The 21,174-nt window shown below is 34.5% G+C and overlaps 1 protein-coding gene across 1 annotated transcript in view; it reads left to right on the top strand.

Moving 5' to 3' along the window:
• Window positions 1–5,568: 5,568 nt before the first annotated feature.
• Window positions 5,569–21,174, top strand: part of LOC136041476 (nuclear valosin-containing protein-like) — a 79,821-nt gene continuing 64,215 nt past the window's right edge. The window contains exons 1-3 of the mRNA XM_065726169.1: window positions 5,569–5,701; window positions 10,583–10,706; window positions 18,067–18,244. Of these exons, the coding sequence (XP_065582241.1) occupies window positions 5,639–5,701; window positions 10,583–10,706; window positions 18,067–18,244 (365 nt within the window). The 5' untranslated portion in view covers window positions 5,569–5,638. The remainder of the gene's footprint in view (window positions 5,702–10,582; window positions 10,707–18,066; window positions 18,245–21,174) is intronic.

Genomic DNA, 21,174 nt, shown 5'->3' with positions numbered 1-21,174 from the left:
GTAATCGAATATTAGCCGTAACAGCGAACAGATTATTGTTTACACTTCAACGGATTTAACCCCCATTTCCTCGAATTTATTGGCCCACGCGGGATATTTTTCCTTGTTAGGAGGTAGGTAAGTTTTCTAAGTACTTTTCCTGTTTTTTGGAGCTTGTAATCAGGGCCGTTCAAAGGGAGGGAGCAAGTGATCGGAGCAAGCTGTTTCAGGTGCCACGGCTGGCAGAGCACCATTGTTGACTGGGCACCACTGCTTGGGCTTCTGGGACTTTTCTTACGCACTTTAAGTCGGAAGGGGGCGTCCTAATTAACTTTGCCCCAAATGCCACCAGCCTTGGAAACGACCCTGCTTGTAACAACAATTTTTGCGGTTGAACAAATGGTTTTATTTTTAAGCTTGGGAAGTTAAACAGTCAAATGATTCCGTTAATAAGGCAGGCCCATTTTTAATTTTGTTCTGTTTTCGAGCTTCCTAGCAAGGACGGTCTGAAGTAAAATTGATGCAGACTGGGGATATGATGCTATTACTCCCAGAAAACACGAGTCCTAAAAACATGCCTGTTAACAAATACTCTGGATACATGTTTCGCCCAAATTTCATTACAAGATATAAACATTACGGGTGTCTCAAAATTGTAATCCAATTGCAAATTATAGACAAATTTACAAGCGTTGTGCCCGCTTTTTAATGAGTTGAAATCATTACCGCTGACAATCCTGATCAGCCAAGATGTGCTTCCAATTTTAAAACTACGGAGAAAAGAGTTGCCACCACTTTTATTTTTCCAATGTGGACTCTTAAATGAACAAAAGGATAAAAGCAATAAAGGCGAATCATATACAACTTGGTTGATATTCTAACACTAAGCTTCTTTAAGAAAGCACCTTCATTTTAACCCAGAATCAAAACTAAATCAAATCAACCATGAGCATGTAGACTTTCAAAAAGGTGACAAGGCAATATCTCAAGAGCAACTTATATTATTAAGTTAGACCTTTAAGGGTAAGTTGTGGAGGACTTGAACTAGTCAGAAGGCACTAGGTGCATACTTTTGATGCTCCATTACAGTTACCGTAATTAATGACACTAAGGGTATTAAGGTGAAACTTTTAGGGAACGTTTAGAAGGAAATTTCAATCAATGTCTCTTTTGCTCTATCTTGTTCAAAACTTTTTATTTTGCATGTCTGTGTCATCTTCTTATATCGTGCAATTTGAAAGAGGTTAAGGTGTTTTTGTTGTGTGTTTTTTTATAAAATGTTTGTCTTCGAGCTCAGTGTGTATTTCTTCTTTTTTGATTTTTTTCTTTTGCTTATTGCGTGCTCTTTTTTTTGTATCATGGGTTTTCCAATAAATAAGAATAATAAAAGACTGTATGCATGCAGGTTTTCAGAAGGGCATATGAGCAATATCATAGGCAGCACCATAGCTAGAAATATTAATGAAACTTTTAAAGGAGCTAATTCGATTGAAAATTAAATGATCCTTTTATAAAAGGGCAAGCAGCCCTTCTCTCAAGCCCATTAATTTTCTAAGCACATCCAGCCAAAATTTTGAAATAACCATTTTGTTCAGCATAGTAGAGCGGTCCAGCAACTATGTCCCTGGGATATTGGGTATGTCAACTCCTCCACCATTATGCCATTGAATCATTATGCTCCAAAACTAAATTTTGCTTTAAAACTAAATCAAAATGCATTGTGTTTATAGCTGCCGAATAAGACACCTCAGCGATATATCGAGAATGACTGAGGATATTAAGATGAAAATTTTAGGGCTACTACTAAAGTATTACTACTTCTGCTTTTACAATTTAAATAAATAAAAAGAGTACAAGTGTATTCAGATTGTCAAAGAGCATAGATAATATCTCTTGGGAATGATTTTAAGTTTTATTTTTTAGGTCAACTTCAGGATATATAAAATCAAGCTAAAAAATGCTGTTTGTGCCAGGATTAAAGACTACTGAAAAACTTTCTCCAACATACAAATAGCAGGCCAAACTGCGGATTTTTACAGAAAAAAATCGTAAAGATATAAAATATTATATTTTTCCACGAAAAAGACTCTGTCAATAAAAAATGAACAGAAATTAACAGAAAAGTAAAGAACTCCACGCTTCATATAAATTCAAAATATTAAAATAGTATCTTGGCAACATTAGCAGGTGATAAATTCATTTTTGTTAGAAAATTCAACAGCAGTCCAAACAGTGGGGAGGGGGAGAATAGCTGTGCCTTTGAAAATGAAAAATGGTTATAATGGGCTTAAGAAGAAATGTTTAAAATAAAGACGTTTTTGGGAAAGTTAATTTTAATGAACTTTTTCCACAAGACATGCTTTTCAAAGAAAATTAAAGAGCTCTGTTAAGCCGAAAATGAGCTGAAATAAAGTCAAATAATATTCTAAGCTTTAAACTACCGCAAATCACTGTCAATAGATAAATGAAATTCAAAACGAACAGAAATTTCAATAAATAGCCTACTCAAACGATCAAAAATTGACATTGAGTAGGGCTCATAACCCCTATCCCTTTTCAAGACCAGAACATAAGTTGCACTTTACTGAAAACAAAATACGTTTTAAATGTGTCCACTTTTTTTTACCTTAATAAATAAAAAGATATTAAAACTTTAAGGATGAAATATCAGTGTAAGTCAAATAAACTAATAATAGACGGTTATATGTTTTTTTTTTTTTTTTTTTTTTAACTTTGGTGGATGGTTTGTTGTTAAAACAGTTCAGTACACAATATCTTTACCTGTAAAATTTGTCTGTTTCAATGTCTCCTCCCAAATCTTTTGAATCAAATCAGGGCCGGATCTAGGGGGGGGATTAAAAGAGGAGAGTGCCCTGGGTGGCACGCGTGGGGGCGACAAATTAAGCTTAAATTGTAATATCTTCGGCAAAATTGTTATATTTACATTATTGATGGTACGGCAGGAGGCAGCAAAGCTTAAATCTCCCCCGCCCTGAGAAAAAACCTAACTCCAGCTTAGAATCAAATCAGATCTTTCAAGGGCAAAATGGCAAAATTACTTTTGCCATAGATTTTGGATGGAATTTGACAGCTGTTGTTTGGCAAGTTCCACCAACAGGTCATAAGCGTTCGAATCACTCAGTTGTTCTCTGTCTTCTGTAGTCACTGGTTTGCTTGGGTGTCACTTCAGTGAATTTTCACTGGACCAGAACAGCATCACTTAACTTGCTAATGGAGGGGGTTAATTTGCCTGCAGCAACTACCTGCGTTGAGAAACAGGAATCAAAATACTGCAACTATATATTGTCAAACAGCAATTAAAATACATATTACAATACAATTTTAACAAACGATACGACATTAAACATTACAACCAGTCTCATACAGTCAAATATAAAAATTTAACCAGATGAAATACATTTGAAATGATAAATAGGATAACTCTAAAATTAACTTTTAAATAGGTGGAAAAAAAAAACTTATAGAGAATGAACCAAACCAGTAGTCTTAACAAATTTACCTAAAAGGTTCGTGCTTAGTCATCTGGCCCATGGAGGAGACGTGCGGTGTCCCAGAACAGAATGCATTAAATGTCTTCTCACACAAATTCTTAGTGCTTCCTTCTCGTTTCCATATTTTCTACAGTTAAAGACGATGAGAGGTATGTCTTCATAAACTCCACATGTGTTGCAGCTTGGGGTGGGGCGATTTTCCTCTGTAATAGTGTTGATTTTTTGGAGTTCTTTTCTTTTGGCTCGGTTGAATACCCAGATATTAATTTGAACACTGAAAGGGAACTAGACACTGGTATGTGAGTGGGCTAACCTGGGTCTCTGTAGCTTATTACTATTACCTTCTGGGCTAGGTATAGCCTCCTTTCCTTTACGTTTCCTTTCAACTTTGCTAGTGGAGCTTTGCTTTGCTTTGTGGAAGGTCATTACTGATTGTAGGGTTTGATACAATTTTGTTTAGGTTTTCAGCAATGTTGGTCAGGCTGAGGGTAGCATTTTCAAGACCAGCTGGGAGTATCTTTGAGATCAGTTTGCAAAGTGATGTTATTACCTGGGTCAGATCAGAGATCTGTCTTGCCACACCTTCAAACATGGTCATATACTTGTTGTTTAAGTCCTCAACTGGATGGTGGTTAGGGTGTCAAAGGAAGAAAGGAGTCTTTATGGGCCGTAGGGACATGTTTTATTTGTGTTAAAAGTCCCTTCTTCAAGGCCTTAGCAGCAATCGTCATGAGGACATTATTGGTGAGAGAATAAGTTACAATTGATTTCTTCTCCATGAATACTGGTCTTTCCATGGCATTTGCAGCATGGTTACCACTTTAGTTAAAGCACTTGAGAACCTGATCTTGCTTTACTGTTTTGGATTTTGGACATTCATTATGGTTGTCAACTACATAGTAGACATCTTCTGCTTCTGCGGCAATTTGAAGCCATGTGGCCAAAACCTTAGCAATTGAAGCTCTGTATTCCTCGGGGGATAGACTGCTTAACTGAATAACTAGCATCCCAAACAGAAATTTTCAGAGTGAGCTGAACATCTAGATTGAAGGTATAAACTGATGAGATAACTGATGGGCTTGGATTTTTAACGGCCAAGGTCACTTGTTCTATTCTATTGTGAACTTGGACCTCCTTGATAAAATTATCCAGATGGGTGACCTCCTCAGATTGGATAAAAACAACACCTTTTCTATTTCTCATTGAAGTGGGGTTGGAGCTAGGACTAAGCACAAAATTTACTTTACATCCATTTACTGCTATATCTTTAATAGAAATTATAGCACTAGCTACTGATTGGTTTGCAGCTATTATGATAATGGAGCCATCTGATCCAAGTCTTTCTAGCATTAAACCATACTGACCCCTGCACTCATGATTTTGGAGGTGTTCAAACAATTTCCTTGCAATAACTGCTGTGCTACCTAATGTCAACAAACTACTGGTCTCGTTTGGACATTCATCGCCTAACGCCAAAATCCTAACACTAGAGTTATTCAGGTCAGGGTTGACAGGACTACTAACTGTCCTGTCAGTCATCACAAATTAAATAAAAAACTCAAAGAGTTAAAAATAAACTGGTAAAACAACAAAACCAAATCACAAAAAGAAGTAAAATGACAAATAAATAAAACAAGAAAGCTGCAAGCAGACAGGGGAGCGTTCAGTCAATAATAAATTAAGGAAGCAAAATAAATCAAAAGCAGGCACAGTACTAAAATTCAAAGTAGGGTAAAAAGGGGGTTGATAAGCACTCTCAAGCAATTTGGTACATACGATATGCAGGAGTCTTGGAAAATTTGCATCAGGCACAAAACCAGTCAGAGCAAGCCAAAGGCCCAAACTGCACTTCATATGACACCTAAAGTCACCCTTTCAATTGCTTACATATTCTTTTCTTCCGAAATCTGCAAGCGTTAGTTTTTTTTTAGCATATGGTTCTTGCAGTAAACCGCAAGGATGGGCGGGAATGTACGCAAGTGCAAAGGCAATCCGCTGATGAGGTTTTCCGCAGATCCGTACTCGGTGTGAGCGGTCGCTAAGAGAAATTACCCATAAAAATCCATTTATCAATTTATAGATGGCTATATAAGCGCAGTCCATAGCAATGAAGAAATTTTTATATAAATAAAAATAAAACAACATTTATGAACAGATCAGTAAAATCTACTTACTTTCTTGACACGCGATTAGTCCCAAGGGTTCAAGAGGTATTTTTATACTTGTGATGTTTCGGTAGATTATTTTGACTGGAACAAATTTGTTTCCAAATAGTGGGCTATAATTTTATGTAGCCTAGGCCACAGACAAATTTAAAAAAAAGGTAAAATTCTAGTTGAGTGACTTCTTGCTATCTCAGAAAGGGGTTAGGCTAGGAAAATGAAACTTTCAGGGATGGTCTAAAGGCTAAAGTTTATCCCAGGAAGGTATTTTAAAGTACTCACCTCCACTCCTTCTCCCTCTAGATCCCTGAAATTTGCCTTCATGACAGGTCTATCCATATTCAAATTCTGACAAAAAAATTTTACCTTAATTTTCAGTTACCAGTTGCTTTTTCTCTGCCTTTAGTTCTGAAAATGCAATTCCTGTTATTTGAGTAGAATTCTGAGCTGTATCAACATTTTTGTTTCAAAATTTGGGAAATGTATTTACATATCTTTAAGTCCTGATAAATTTGGATTGAGCAAAGTTGTGAAGCCAAAACAATTTTGTTGCACTTCATTCAACATCTATTTTCCAAGGTTTCACTTTAATAACACACATATTTTTGAAGGTTATCAAAGGTCAGGGCCCTTTAGAGGAAGAAGAAGTAGAGGTAGGTACTTCAAAATACCTTCCTGGGACATGCTTTAGCCTTTAGACCCATCCCTGAAAGTTTCATTTTCTTAACCTAACCCATTTCTGAGATACCAAAAAGTCAATCAACTAGAATTTTACCAAAAAAAGAGCAAGAAAACTGTGGTTTGCTAGGTCAACACAACACATACTTCACTATTGAAAAATTATGTTTCTAATGAATAAGTAGGCTAGTTGATAACTTTTGGCTATCATGGTAATTGGACAGTTAGCCTAATCACTGCTTCAACACTTAACTCACTTGAATATCTATTAGGCCTATACCACCCAGCAAGTTGATTCTTGCACCATTGGATTCATTTTTCTTATAAGTATAACCTATGACTAGTGTAGCTTGAATATTGTAAGTGTAGGCTTGCCTATGTTGGGCTTGGCTATGTAACTCATAACAATTTTAAATGCAATAACAATGACAAATAACATTTCAACCAATCATAATACAGACCCCCATCCCCATGGGACTCATGGACTTTGCTATATAGGCACTGATATCTGTAAGCAAAATTGGATGTTTGTTTTGTTTGGATACAGCTGGCTACTTTAAATGTGAAAGTGAATAATCTTGGATATTAACATCAATGGATGTGTGAGTTTCTTATTTGTCTTTTGACAGTAAAATTATGGGAAACCCATAATAACTGGCTTTGTAGAAAGTGAATATACTATTCAATGCCATTTTTTATGCTCTTTACAAATATAATAATTGCTTCTACCTTAGATTGATATTTAAGCCCTTTTTAGCTCTTAAAAATGATGAATTTTCAAAAAATTATGACAGTTTTGTATAACTAACTTAACCAATAAAGCATACATACCAATTGATGCCTTTTTTTATGTTCTTTACAAATATAATAGTCACTTCTACCACAAATTCAAATTTAAGCACTTTTTAAGCTCTTAAAAATGATGAATTTTCAATTAAAAATACAAGTTATCTGTTGTTTCCAACAAAATAATGCTATGTTTTGTCTGCACCATTTTTGACCACATTTTCTCAGTGTAAAGAAGAAAACAACATAACAATGGTAAAAATTAATTTATCCAGATTAATGTTGGAAAATCAGTGCTTGTGGATTATATAATATAAAAGAAATGGATTTATAATGAAATAGTAAGTTTGAGATCAATGTTTTAAAGTTTGAGACAAATGTTTTAAGCCTTTTTTAACAAAGCAGGGTTTTTGAAATCCCATGTACCTGTGGAAGCTCTTATGTGGGATGTACTAACCAGAATTTAAAAATGAGATTGCTACAACATCATAATTCTATTTCATTGTCTTTAAAGCAAAATACCAAACCTGAAGATTTCACATCAGCCCTTTTGGAACCTATTTTTAATTATCCAAAATAATCTAAATTAAAAAAGAATTATTGAAGAATAATTCCATAAACAGAGATACAGGTGAATTTGGATTGAATTCAATTTATGATAATTTACTGAGGTCAAATAAAGTAAATATCACCTCCAATAAGAGCTGTGACCTCTGTCCACGTAATATGTCAGATAAATCTAATGAACCAGGACCAAAAAGGTCAAAGAGATTTGCTTCTGCTGTTGCATTGAAAGAAATAAGAGCAATAAACTATGTGTAATTAATTTATTAGGTATAATTTATTAGGTTCGTTTGTTTATATTGATGTCCTTTAGTTTTGCTGCTGATGATGAACACTGTATATGTGTTCAAAATATCCAGTTAAAATTTTTTTTTTATATCTGTTAACTGTCAATTAACAACTTTCATACCTGTTTTGAACCAAGGTATTTGTAACTTATGAATGGGTAATCAGATCTTAATGAAATTTGGTATTTAGAAGGATCCTGTGCTTCAGAGCTCTCATTTTAAATTCTGATCAGATCTGGTGATATTGGGGGGAGTTTGAGGGGGAAACCAGAAATCTTGGAAAACGTGAAAATTGATATATAAAAAGATCTTATGTTTCAGATACTGCATTTTCAATTTGAACTTGGAAAACGCTTAGAGTCGAGAGATTGGGATGAAACTTAATGGGAAGAATAAGCACAAGTTCTAGATACACAATTGACATAATTGGAAGGGATCTGCTCTCTTTGGAGGAGTTTGGGGGTGGGTGGGTATTAATTTGGAAAAATTAGAAAAATTGAGGTATTTTTAACTTAAGAACAGGTGACCAGATCTTAATGAAATTTGATATAAGGAACTCATGTCTCAGAGCTCTCATTTTAAATCTCGACCAGACCTGGTGACATTGGGGGGGGGGGGTGGATGGGGGAAAGTTAGAGTGGAGAGATTGGGATGAAACTTGGTGAGTAGAATAACCAAATGTTGTAGACACGTGATTGATGTAACCAGACTGGATCCGCGCTCTTTGGGGGAGTTAGGGGGGGGGTCCAAACTAACACCAAAACTATAAACAATGCCTTTCAGTACTGCTTAGACATGCAAGGAAAGTAATAGGGAAGGAAAGTGGTAAAACCCAAAGAAGTTCTGGAAATATGTATCCTGTAAAAGTAATAGCAGACAGTTAGTAGAAAAAACTATGCAGAAGATGGTAAGGAGGCAATCAACTTGAAGGATAATATTGGCTCAGTAGATTCAATTCTTCACAGTTAATGGTGACAAAGTTCTCTCCAATTCATGCAATATTGTAAATAGACTTCCCCAAGGCACTTTTTTGGGTCCTACCCTAATCCTCATATGCAACAACAATATATTATTTGTACAGAAAACATCACAATCTGCTGACAACTACAATCTCTTTGGGACTGCATATCAACAAAGCCTGCTCTGTGGTCTTCATAAAATCCAAATATGGGCACAATATCGGCCAGTTAAATATAGGCCTACCATAGCAAAGTTTGGTATTCTTCACTTTTGTAATAACAATTCCTGTTAGCACTTCTTCATATCCAATCCCAATTTGCCTTCAAATTCAGTGGTAAAGACAAGTTCTAAAGAAAAAAAGAAGTGCTGATAAAGACTAAAATAAAAATCAGACTAAAATAAAAGTAAGACTAAAATAAAGATACAAGACTGGCCAATTTAAGCCCTTATTCTTCACAAATGCACCATAACTAGCTGCTCCCATGCAGTCTTTCTAAGGCTGTAGTCAGACCTGTTATGAAACACTTTTCACCTCCCCTCCCTATAAGAATGATACTAGCCTGATTTTCAACACCATAGAGTGTATATCTGGCCTACAATGAGCCATCTTTCAAGTTTCTGTGACAATCTTTCCATGTAATGGGGTCAGAAAAGAGAGTTGAGTAGCAGTACATCCCTAAATAGATGAGATATTATTTCAAAAATTAGCCTCAAAGGACTAAATTTGAATTTGGGGGCCAAAAGTAAAAACAGGACAAAAAGATGTATGTAAAAAAATAAAAATAAAACATAATATTAAATGCGAAAATAAATTGAGACTGCATAAATTATTCAGTGACAATTACCAAAATCGTCATTTTATCGAATTTATCAATAAAAACAAATATATGAAATGCTATTTACTAAGCCAATGCTCATGGCTGAAGGCCATCAAGAATCAAGAAGATAATTACCTCTGCTATGTGGACCATTTTCTGCATTTGAAAAAGTGTAAATAAATACTATTGCATTAACTATTAAACCGTTGTGTGATTTTTAACCATTTCCTTTGGGATCTTTTTTTTTCAACATTTAACTGTTCTGATTGAAATTCTATTTTATAAATTTTGATTTGATGCTATCTGGAGTTACAGGGGCACAGAGGACATTGAAGGGTTGGAAGTTTTGCCCTCGAAATTGCTCTTGGTCTTTTAATTTGTGATTATGTGAGCTCTTCTCGAAGATCTGTGAAGCAGTACATCTGAAAAGGTTTTGAAACTGGTATAAACCATTATTTCATTTTTATCCTTACATATAACAAATTTCATTCAGGTTTCAAATATCCCATTATAATGGATACGCCGTTCTTTAAGGCTATTTTTTAGTTGCTGTATTTTAGTAGTTTTTGAATTTTCTATGGAGTGACTTATTAGTTATGTTGTTTTCATATTAGTGAAGGGACTTGGTTTATAATAAGGAATGTTCCAGGAAATTTTGAGGGCAATTTGCCCTCGAAATTGCTCATGGTCTTTTAATTTTGATTGTGTGAGCTCTTCTCCAAGTTCATTGGCTACCAATTCTGTACAATGAGACTAAAAAAAAATGCATGAGGGATACATAGTTATTTACTATTCAACACTTTTGTAATGACTATGATCTTTGTATTTTGTTTCAGTATTTAGACCAGAATCCACAGAAGAAGAATGTCCATATTCCCTTACTGGCAGAAACACTAAGGAGAAAATATCCAGAGTATAATAGGAAGAAAATAGGACCATTTATAATGTCAGTTCAAAAAGGTAATTACCATGTATTTTTTTTCTTTCTGTCAGAACTTAGCTCTTATATTCCAGTTACAAATATGTTTAGTACCTAGTATGTTGGTAATAAAAAAGAAATAAAAGCAGGAAGTGATTTATTCCTTTGTTGTTGTTTTTTTTATTATGTCATTGATGATTTGAATGTTCCATAAAATATTCTAGTCCAAACTTCAAGTCTAAAAAATGTGTGGGATGAATTAAAAGAACACTTTAACACTTATTACTTTTTGCTATTATAGGTACTATATTATGTAATATTCCAAAAAAGCGAAAAACCTCCGATCAATGCTCATATTTCTGGCCCATAATTGTTTCAACCAGTTTATGCAAGCTTTATGAGCTACTGTTTATAAAAGAGCTTGAAGAAAAATGTTATATGCCTCTTCATCAATTTGGCTTTTAACATGGCATTGAATATGCAGACGTCCCTGCAGTTGTTGTTAATACTCTCCTTGATGCTTCAACAAACAGGTAGTTCACTTGCCTTGGTAAGTAGTGTTTGCCACGCCTTTGATTCCCTGATCCTCCCCCTCATGCTTTTAAGAGCTGTTAAAAGAGGAGTAAATCCGGCTATCAAGCTCTCAAAGGGATTTAGATGCTAGGCTACAAGTCCGTTTAAAAATCCCCTTATGCAAGATGAATTGGCAAGACCATTGGATAGAACTATACTAGTTGAGAAAGGAGCCAGGCAAGGTGCAATTGCCTCACCTTGTTATTTCAATAACTGCGTCCTCAAAGCTCAGGACCAGTGTGAGATGTCTTGTGTTTTCTCTGGCCTCAATATCTCCTTAGTCACTTATGCTCAGTTTTGTTGTTTGGGGGAGGGGAGCAGGTGCCCCCCCCCCAATAATTTGGAGAAAAAGCTATAACATTAAGTAACTTTAAAACTGTTGCTGGTTTTAAGCTTCAAATTTGGTCTTTACTTCAACCAGATATTTTTTTTTAATTAATCCCAGGTCGTTTTTAACGTAAAAAATACGAAATACTGGTCCATTGCGCTTCCTCATTAATACTTATACAAATATACCGCTTTGAAGTCTTATCATCAAGGAAATAGGCCAGGGAGAATTTTGCTCTTGTTGCCATGTCTAGTTCCTGAAATATATTGTAGTGAGAAACAAGTTCAACTGTTTTCAATATCTGAATTAGGCTATGTTTTGTTAATTTTGCGGTTTAAGCTAGACTAAGCAATTATTTGATACTAGGAGCAGGCTATCCCATAGGGCAGTGCCAAAGGAATTTAGACCTACAGAGATCTAAGAACTTAAAATCACTGGCATTGCATGGTATTACGCTGTTGTTGCTATTGAAACTAGTTTCAGTGGTGCCAATCATGGGGTGGGGGGAGGTATGTGCCTCCCCCTCCCCCACATCCATTGCTACTAATAATAATAACTCACCGCAGCACCAAGCCGCCTGAGGCCAACACAGCAGCGCGCGCTCCTCCTCCAAGCCGATGTTCAAAGCCTCCCTGTTTACGCCCTCCCAGGAAACTCCCATTTCCTTTAAATCGTTCTTTACGACACCCTCCCACCACTGACGAGGACGACCTGCTTTCCGTTTAGCCCTAGAATGTTGACCGAAAAGGATAATCTTTAGCAATCTGTCATCTTTCATCTGCAGAATGTAGCCTAGCCATCTAAACCTTTCTTTCATTATATACCTAGAAAGCGGGATTGAGCTAAAATTTTTCGTAGAACCTATTGTTTGAAATATGGTCAGTCAGCTGGGTATCCAGAATAATCCTTAGGCAATTTCGCTGGAAAACATCTAGTAAAATTTCATCCGCTTTTCAGAGCACATATGCTTAAGAGCCATATTTGACTACTGTCATCACTGTAGCTTCCAATATTCTAATTTGGTTTGCAGACTCATCTTCCTATTCTTTCAATTTTTTTTAACTGTGAAAAAACACCCTGAGCCTTTGCTATTCTACTTTTAACATCATCACTGCTCCCACCGTCTTTACTAATAATACTACCAAGGTAAGTAAAGATGCCCACCTGATCAATCTTTTCGTTACCCAACGTCACATTTTCGTCTTCAGTTAATCCTAGCCTTAGTGACTTAATCTTCTTAACATTAATTTTCAAACCTTTTCTAGTACCCTGAACTCGCAAAACCTCTAAAAGTCCATTCATTTTGCTCGCACTTTCATTTAATATGCTTAGATCATCAGTATAATCTAAGTCCATGAGAGTTTTTCCTCCTCATTTGATTCAGTGGTCTCCCATTGCTTTTCATCTGTTACTTAAGACAAAGTCCATAAAAACAGTCCATATAAAGGGAGATAGAACGCAACCCTGCATAACTCCTGATTTAATACAAAACCAGCTGCCCTGCTCATTTTCTTCCTTAACCGCAGCAGTATTATTCTCGTACATAGCACTAATCATTTTTATGTATTTAGTTTACCATATAAAGATAAGACCTTTGCTAAAGCTCTTCTATCAACAGAATCAAACGCTTGCTCATAATCTATAAAAATGAGGACCAAAGGTGTTTGACAACTAAGCCACTTCTTAATTATTAACCTAAAAGTGAAAATTTGGTCGACACATCCTCTACCTTTTCTAAAACCGCAGTGTTCTTTTCTTAAAACTCTGTCTATAGCATCTCTCAGTCTAAAAAAGTATCATATTACTAAGTGATTTGCTACCCACAGAGACCAGACTAATGCATCGATAATTGTGACATTAACTCTTATCACCTTTCTTATACAGTTTTTAATTAAGGTTTTCCTAAAATCATTAGGTACTTCCCCTTCTTCAAAAATCATATTCATAATCTTAGACTTAGTTCATAATGTGTAAAATAATTGTAGTTGACACATTTGGACTGCAGCTGCACTATAGTTTCCCCACAAACCCCCCTCCTAGTATGCAAATTTATAACCCAAATTATATATTACCCGTATATTTTGTTATGTGTCATTTTTGTTTCAACCCATGAAATTAAATAAAAAAGATATTAAATATATCAGATATCTAAGATAAATATTAAATTAAAAACAAGTTTTTCTAAAATTAAAGTACACGTCGTGGGTATCATATGGCACTTAATGATTGCCTTCACAGCTCAGAATTAGCCAATAAATGTGGTTTTAGAGGTCCTGAATTGCCACAGAAACGGAAACTTCCAATGAAATTAGGCGGAGGTACAATAGTTCCATGTGATACAGCGCAAAAGTTTTTCAAACATACAGTGTCGTATCCTGCTATTGATGTTCTGACTGCATAAATTGGAAGAAGGCTATAAAAGGACAATTTAGACATTAGGACAATTTAAGCGTAATACTAGTTGTAAACGAAATGAATAGACAGTGTAAGCCCTCTGTGTGAATACTATAAGCTCGATTTTGAACGCTGCATGTCTGAGCTACAGTGCTGTTACAGAGTTGAGGATATTAAAAACAAAAGTATTCTTGAAAGAGCATCTTTTTTGCTGAAAAACGCTTGGAATCTGCGTTTCCTCTAATCTTTGATCTATTTAAACAATACTTCACTGTTCCTATGCATTCTGCTTTGTGTGAAGGACCTTTTTTTGCCTTTGATGGTTGAAGACGTACTGCCGCAATACCACAGGGCAAGAAAGATTATCTTCACTTTGACTGCTGGGAATTGAAAGAGAGAAAAAATAGACGACTTCAATTTTTGTAACAAGACTGTGTGTATTGTAGGTTTATTTTATATGTACATTCGTCTGATTTTGAAAAATCATAAGATTCGTGTTATAATATAATATTAGATGTAATATATGTAAATCGAATTATATGTAATAAAACTTAGAATTATCATGTATTTTTGCTTTTACTTTATGTGGCCCGCATATTTCAATGCTATTTATTAATATAAAGCAGCGAACTCACTACCAAATCAATTTAATAAGAAGTCATAAATAATATTTCAATGATTCACGTAAAGTAAAAGTTTAGCACAACAAATTTAATCTTGCAGAGTCGAAATCTGTTCAAAATGGTGTGCAACTGAATAGCACAATGCACAGGGCTGTTAGAATGGTGCTTGGTTCAACTATAAGATAGGGCATCCTGTGCCGGGATGGCAGGTTGGGGAAGTGGAGGGGTGATAGGCTCTGCAACATTAGTGGTAAAGCCTGCAGAACAAAACTGAATGTATACTAAATTCACCCTAGCCCAAGCAAAGGCTCTTTTGAACAATACTACTGTCACCTGTAACAATTCATTGCTGATAATCTTAGTAAAAGCTTGATCACCAGCACTCAGTTTTATGTTTATTTAATGTGCGTTTATTGCTTATTATGTATTGTGTAATATTTTGAATTTAACTTAGTAGCGTCTTTTTTTAAATGGTAACTTTTCTTCAATAGCGCTCGAATAAAATTCTTGCCCCCCTCCCCAGTAAAAATTCTTGCCTTCTTATGCTGGTGACATTTTTAACATCAGCCGAACTTTGGACAAAATTTCTGAAACTTTCCAAAAACTTTAAGCAGAATACTTGAAATCTGGTCTTGAATTTAATGCTGAAAAGTTACACGGATTGCTTTTTAATTGGAAAGGCTCAATTCCTCGTGAAATTGCACTTCGGAATTCAAAGATCAGCCCGTTTGACCGAATCGTTTATTTTGGGATTCTCATTGGAAATACCATTTCTAACACTTGTCATCTTCTAACAGAAGGCATCAAACACCGCATATCAGCTTCCTATACTTCCATAGTCTCTGCTAAGCTTCAATCGCCGTTATCTTGCAACGCTGTGCAACACTGTTGCTCTCCCCCCACATCCTCTACATTGCACCTTTCTGGAAGATACTTAAAAATATTGATAAATTGAAAATTCACTCCTCCTTTTTTTCCATTTCGTGAAATACCCACTGAGATATCCAACTTGAGCACGGAATTCAAAGCTAATCAGCAGTCCTGACATATAGTGGAAGATTTCAAATCATCCACTATAAAACTCAACCACCAGTGGTCTTCCCTCTTTGTATAGTATGTAGTTATATTTGCGTTTGTTGATTGTAATCTCTCTTTTTGTTGTTGTTTATTTTCTCTTTTTTTTTGTCGTACTCCGTCACTTGGGCTACAAACCCCCTTTGTTTTGTTGACGGGTCAGAAATAAATTGATTGATTGATTGATAGTAGTCCCAACTATAGATGTTGCTAAACTTTTGGAGAAACACAACCACAAGATTTCAAAACATACTTGGAGCCAGGTTCTTCAACTATAGTTACCTTGTCATAGTTGTATAGTGATAATTTGCTTTCTTTTTCTTTGTAGTGCTCTGTCATTTTCTTTTTGTACAAAGACGGGTTTACAATAAATAAGTAAAATATATACTATTGTATTCTTATATATTATTATATATTGAAAAATGTAATTACTGTATATGTGTCATAATGCTGGATATATTTTCCCATTTTAAGTATGTTGAATAGTTGCTATGTAGTTAAAAAAAAAAAAAAAAAACAGAAGGGAATTTATTCATTTTGTTTTCTATGTTATTGTAATTTATTGAATATGTTGTAATTTACTTGAAGTTAAAACTTCAAATCTAAAATACTCAAAGCCGAAATCATTCCTATAAACCCGCAAGACTCTTCTCTTTTGAGACCATTTTGGGCAAAAAAGGGTAACAATGTGCAGTATGAATTAAGGACCATCAATTTTAGATATGTCAGTGATTTATGTTTTGTTTTACTTTTCGTAATGCTTTTTAAATAGAAAGTATTGAAGTAAATCATGCTAGGGGGAGACAATTGCCCCATCACCAGATTAACAAAACCCTTTGTTTAGTTATTAAAAGTCGAGAAAAAAAGAACCATAGCCTAGTTACCCTCCAATTTTGGTTACATAAAAGGTAACTAGAACTTTTTTTTGCGAATGTTTTTATTAGTAATAAATATGCGTAACTTACGAATTAACGTACGTAATGAACTTTTATATTTGTATATTTTTATTACGTATATGAGGGGGTTTGCCCCCTCGTCAATGCCTCGCTCTTTCACTAAAGCTCGAATTTTGTCCCAATTCTTTAAGAATGACCCCTGAACCACTAAGGCTGTAGAATAAATTGTCGAAATTACTAAAAATACTTTAGCATAAAGAGCGAGGTATTTACCTCATATTTTGAAAATACTTTCTTTTTGCATCTTAATAAAAAATTAGAAGAAAATTTTTGCCATCTTCTAAGCTTTCATAAATTGGAATTCTTGATGCAAACTGTCTGAAATTTCAGCTTTTTTTGTAATTGGTGAGTTTAAAAATACGTGAATCAGTATATAATCAGTGGGTTGGGGAGTATTTTATTTTTCTTTTTTTTTCTTTTTGTATGTAACCCCCCAAAACGCCTCTCAGCACAATATAGCACAGCTTTCTGGTTTTGACAATTTCCTCCGGAATTAGTTAGTCACTTTTGATATGGTTTTCTATATGTAATCTAAACAGAATGTGCTGATTTAAGGTTTCCACATTAAAAATCAAAAATAGAAACGAAAAATCCATAAAGGCGGGTTGTTACTACTTAGAAAAAAGTACACCCCATGACCTCTGAAAATTAAAAGACAAGTTAATATGAGCTTTTTGAATATATTTTGGAGGATACTGGTATTTCATTGGCTTACAATTTATGAATTTGGGATACGCTTATTCAAGTATATCTAAAAGTGGACATTCACCTTCATATCTAAACAATGATCTTGGAGCCAATAAAAAACATTTTATTTTTCGTAAGAAAAATACTAGTTTGAAAAGTAGAACACCTAAAATGTGTACAGTATTAGCTGTAGCCTGATTTTGACTGAATTTCATTGATCGTTCTTACCCTGGGAAATCAACTCCTTTGTGACCATGCATGCACAAAGGGGTGCATGTGTGTTGGCCCCACATGCCAAAGGGGAACAGGCTCAAGGTTAGTTCAAAAAGTGCCCCTAAGAAAATTTCAAAAGTTTTGGACTAAAACATAAATTTTCTGTGTCCTGGCTCTAAAGCCCTTGGTTAGGTCTTCCTGGTATAATCATCAGAAACAGCTGTATCAGTATGTTAGGCATCATACTATCTAAGGAGTCGGTTTACATCTATATTCATCATCTTTTAGTAAAATCAGATTTTGTGTGTGTGTGTTCTGTGTGACAAACCCCTTAAGTATGCATCTAGTATGTAGACTAAGTGGCTTTATTGTGGCTTTTAGGCTTTACCACTTATTGATTTTTTTCTGAACCACCATTATTCAATTCTCTAACACTTTAGTGCCTACAGGGGGAGGGGAGATCCCTCCCATTCTAATCAAACTTGGTTTTGATATAACACTCTTTAGAGTTTCATTAAGTTGAAAATTTAGCTATTTCTTTATTTTATTGCAGCATATCAGCACATACAAACTGAGATAAATGAAAATTGGCAAAATGATGAATGTGAAGCATTGTCACCTGATGTATCTGGTTTATCTGACCTTGATGAGGTGGAGCCAGAGATGAAGGATGATACAGCAAAAACAAACTCTCAAATTAGGGATCTCTATGCTAAGGGACAGAAGCAAAAGTATTTTTTATTCTACTTTTTATTTTAGAATTCTCTATTTTACACTTTGTTTGAAGTTATGCATTAAAGAAAGAAAGCAAGACAATCTCTTTACTGAGGGATGGAAACAAATCCATTTTTCTTATTCCTTTTTTTAACTTAATTTTACTTCTCTCTTATTTACTTTTTATTTAACTTTTCCTTTTTCTTTATTTATTTATATTTTAGTTTAGGGTTAAAAAAAGAAACAAATTTAGGAAGAAAAGAGAGTGAAAAAAAGAAAGAAGAAAGAAAAGAGAACACTCTCGTTTCCCATTTGACAAATCAATCATTATTAATTTCAGGTTTCATAAAGGAGGAAAATGAAATATTCATATTTTTGGCATTTGTAGAATACATTGTTAATTTTGTTTATCGATTATATTATTCAATTCATTGTGGATTCTAATTTAATTCTGTTTGATTCTATCTTAATTGTAGATCAATTCGATCTCAATTCTTGAATCTTTATTAAATTCTAATCTTAATAATGTTTGGCAGACTCTAACTGTTATGTTAGAGAGTAGACCAACTATTTAGCATAATCTAACTATTATGTTATTATTCTAATTTAGGATATTTAATATACATGAATTTAGTTCAGTTTGATTAAATGTTAATTATAGATCAATCTTTTCTTAATTCTTAATTTGATTCTGGTCTTAATTATATTTTGCTGACTGTATTATGTTTAATTTAGGTTCTAATTTATACTCCATTTATTAGAAGTGTAATTTAGTTCAATTGGGTGAAATCCTACATTTTATACCTTACTATAATCTCAAATCATGACTAGTATAAATATAATCTTTATTTATTTTGTAGTTTCTTGTTATTCTGTTTGATTGGATCGAGATTTTAAATTCGTAAGCCAGTTATTGTTGCTAATGTAGATTCTATTTAGCGTGGCTCTAATTCAATTCTATTAAATCTTGACTGTGTTCTGCAGAATCTAATTATTCTATCTGATTTAGTTCTATTCTGTTCAGTTTTAATATTAGATAACACCCCAATAGATCTTAAAATTTAATAAAATTAGTCTTTACTGTACTTTTCTGGATTCTAATTATTATATTTTAATGTTTATTACATCAAGGTTATTAGTGCTGTGTACGAGAATGATACTGCTGTGGTTAAGGTTGGAAATGAGGTTAGCAGCTGGTTTAGTGTTTAATCAGGAGTTAGGTAAGGTTGTGTTCTATCCCTCTTTATATGGATCATTTTGATGGATTTTGTTTTAAAGAGCACAGGAAAGGCAATGGGAGACCACGGAATCCAATGGGGAGGAAAAACTCTCCTGGACTTTGATTATGCTGATGATTAAAGCATCATTGATGAAAGGTTGAGCAAAATGAATGAACTTTTAGAGGTTTTTAGAGGTTTGAAAATTAGTGTTAAGAAGACCAAGTCACTAAGGCTAGGAATAAGCTAAGATGAGAAGGTGACGTTGGGTAACAAAAAGATTGATAAGATGGGCAGCTTCACTTACCTTGGTAGTATTATTAGTAAAGATGGTGGGAGCAGTGAAGATGCTAAAAGTAGAATAGCCAAGAGTCAAGGTGTTTTTTCACAGTTAAAAAAAGTCTGGAAGAATAGGAAGATAAGTCTGCAAACCAAGATTAGAATAATAGAAGGTACGGTGATGACAGTGGTCGAATATGGCTCTGAAGCTTGGGCGCTCTGAAAAGCGGATGAAGATTTGCTAGTTGTTTTCCTGAGAAATTGCCTACGGAGTGTTCTGGGTATTCAGCTGACTAACTGTATCTCAAATAGTAAGCTGTATGAAAAATGTGGTTCAATCCTGCTTTCTAGGGCTATAATGAAAGAAAGGTTGAGATGGCTAGGGCACGTTCTTTGGATGAGGGATGACAGATTGCCAAAAATTGGCGTTTTTGGCCAACCGTTTAGTGGTAAACGGAAAGCAGATCGTCCTCGTCTGAGGTGTGAGGATGTCATAAAGAAAGATTTAAAGGAAATGAGAACTTCCTGGGAGGGTGTAAGGAGGGAGGCTTTGAATAGATTGGGATGGAGGAGGTGCGTGCGTAAGTGTGCTGGCGTCAGGTGGCTTCTTGTTGAGATGAGTTGTTAGTAGTAGTAGTTGTAGTAGTAGTATATCCAGATTGGATTCTATTTAATGTTAATATAATTTAAGTCTTTTCCGTGAAATCTTAGTAAAATACGCGTTGGATTATAATTTGAATTTTGTAGATTCTAATTATTATATGTAGATTATAATTTTATTTTGTTTTTGCTAATGTAATTAAATTATAGTTGATCGAATCTTAATTGCAGATTAAATCTTATAAAAACGACAATCCTATTAGGCCTATAGTTTAGTCTAGTTTTAGAATTTATTCAATCTATTTTAAATGTAGATTCCATCTAGTTTTATTAATATTAATCTAATTTGATTACTTTATCAAAACTTTATGAACTTTAGATAGAAAATTCTGCTCTGTTTACTCGAAAAAAAATAGAAATTTCTGGTGGTCTAGGTTTTATTAAAATTGAATATCTCTATATCCGGCATAAAACGGAGAAGTTAAATAGTTTTTGTAAGATTTCTAGGAAAGAAGGTGACGGCTATTAGTTTTCTGCTATTTATTCGGATCTCTTATCCAAGCTCTACAAGTTATGTCAAGACCTCGTAATCAGTTCTAAATAGTTTGGCGACGAATCCAAAAAAGGTTATAAGGTACTAGGTAGGGCGGTCGTTTGAGGTACCACGTCACCTTATTAGACTCCGAATAAGGGTACAATTGCATGCAGCAACCTGATTAGCTTTTCCGTCGCAGAATATACAGACTTGCTATGCGGAAATCTACAAAATCGGCTTTTACGCTACGTACGCAATTTATTACGCATATTTATAGCAAATCCGTGAGTGTATACTTATTTCTTAAGTTACACCA

Source organism: Artemia franciscana, unplaced genomic scaffold (genome assembly GCF_032884065.1).
Source record: "Artemia franciscana unplaced genomic scaffold, ASM3288406v1 PGA_scaffold_23, whole genome shotgun sequence".
In the NCBI taxonomy this organism is placed as follows: Eukaryota; Metazoa; Arthropoda; class Branchiopoda; order Anostraca; family Artemiidae; genus Artemia; species Artemia franciscana.
This window is presented reverse-complemented; position numbering and strand designations above follow the sequence as displayed.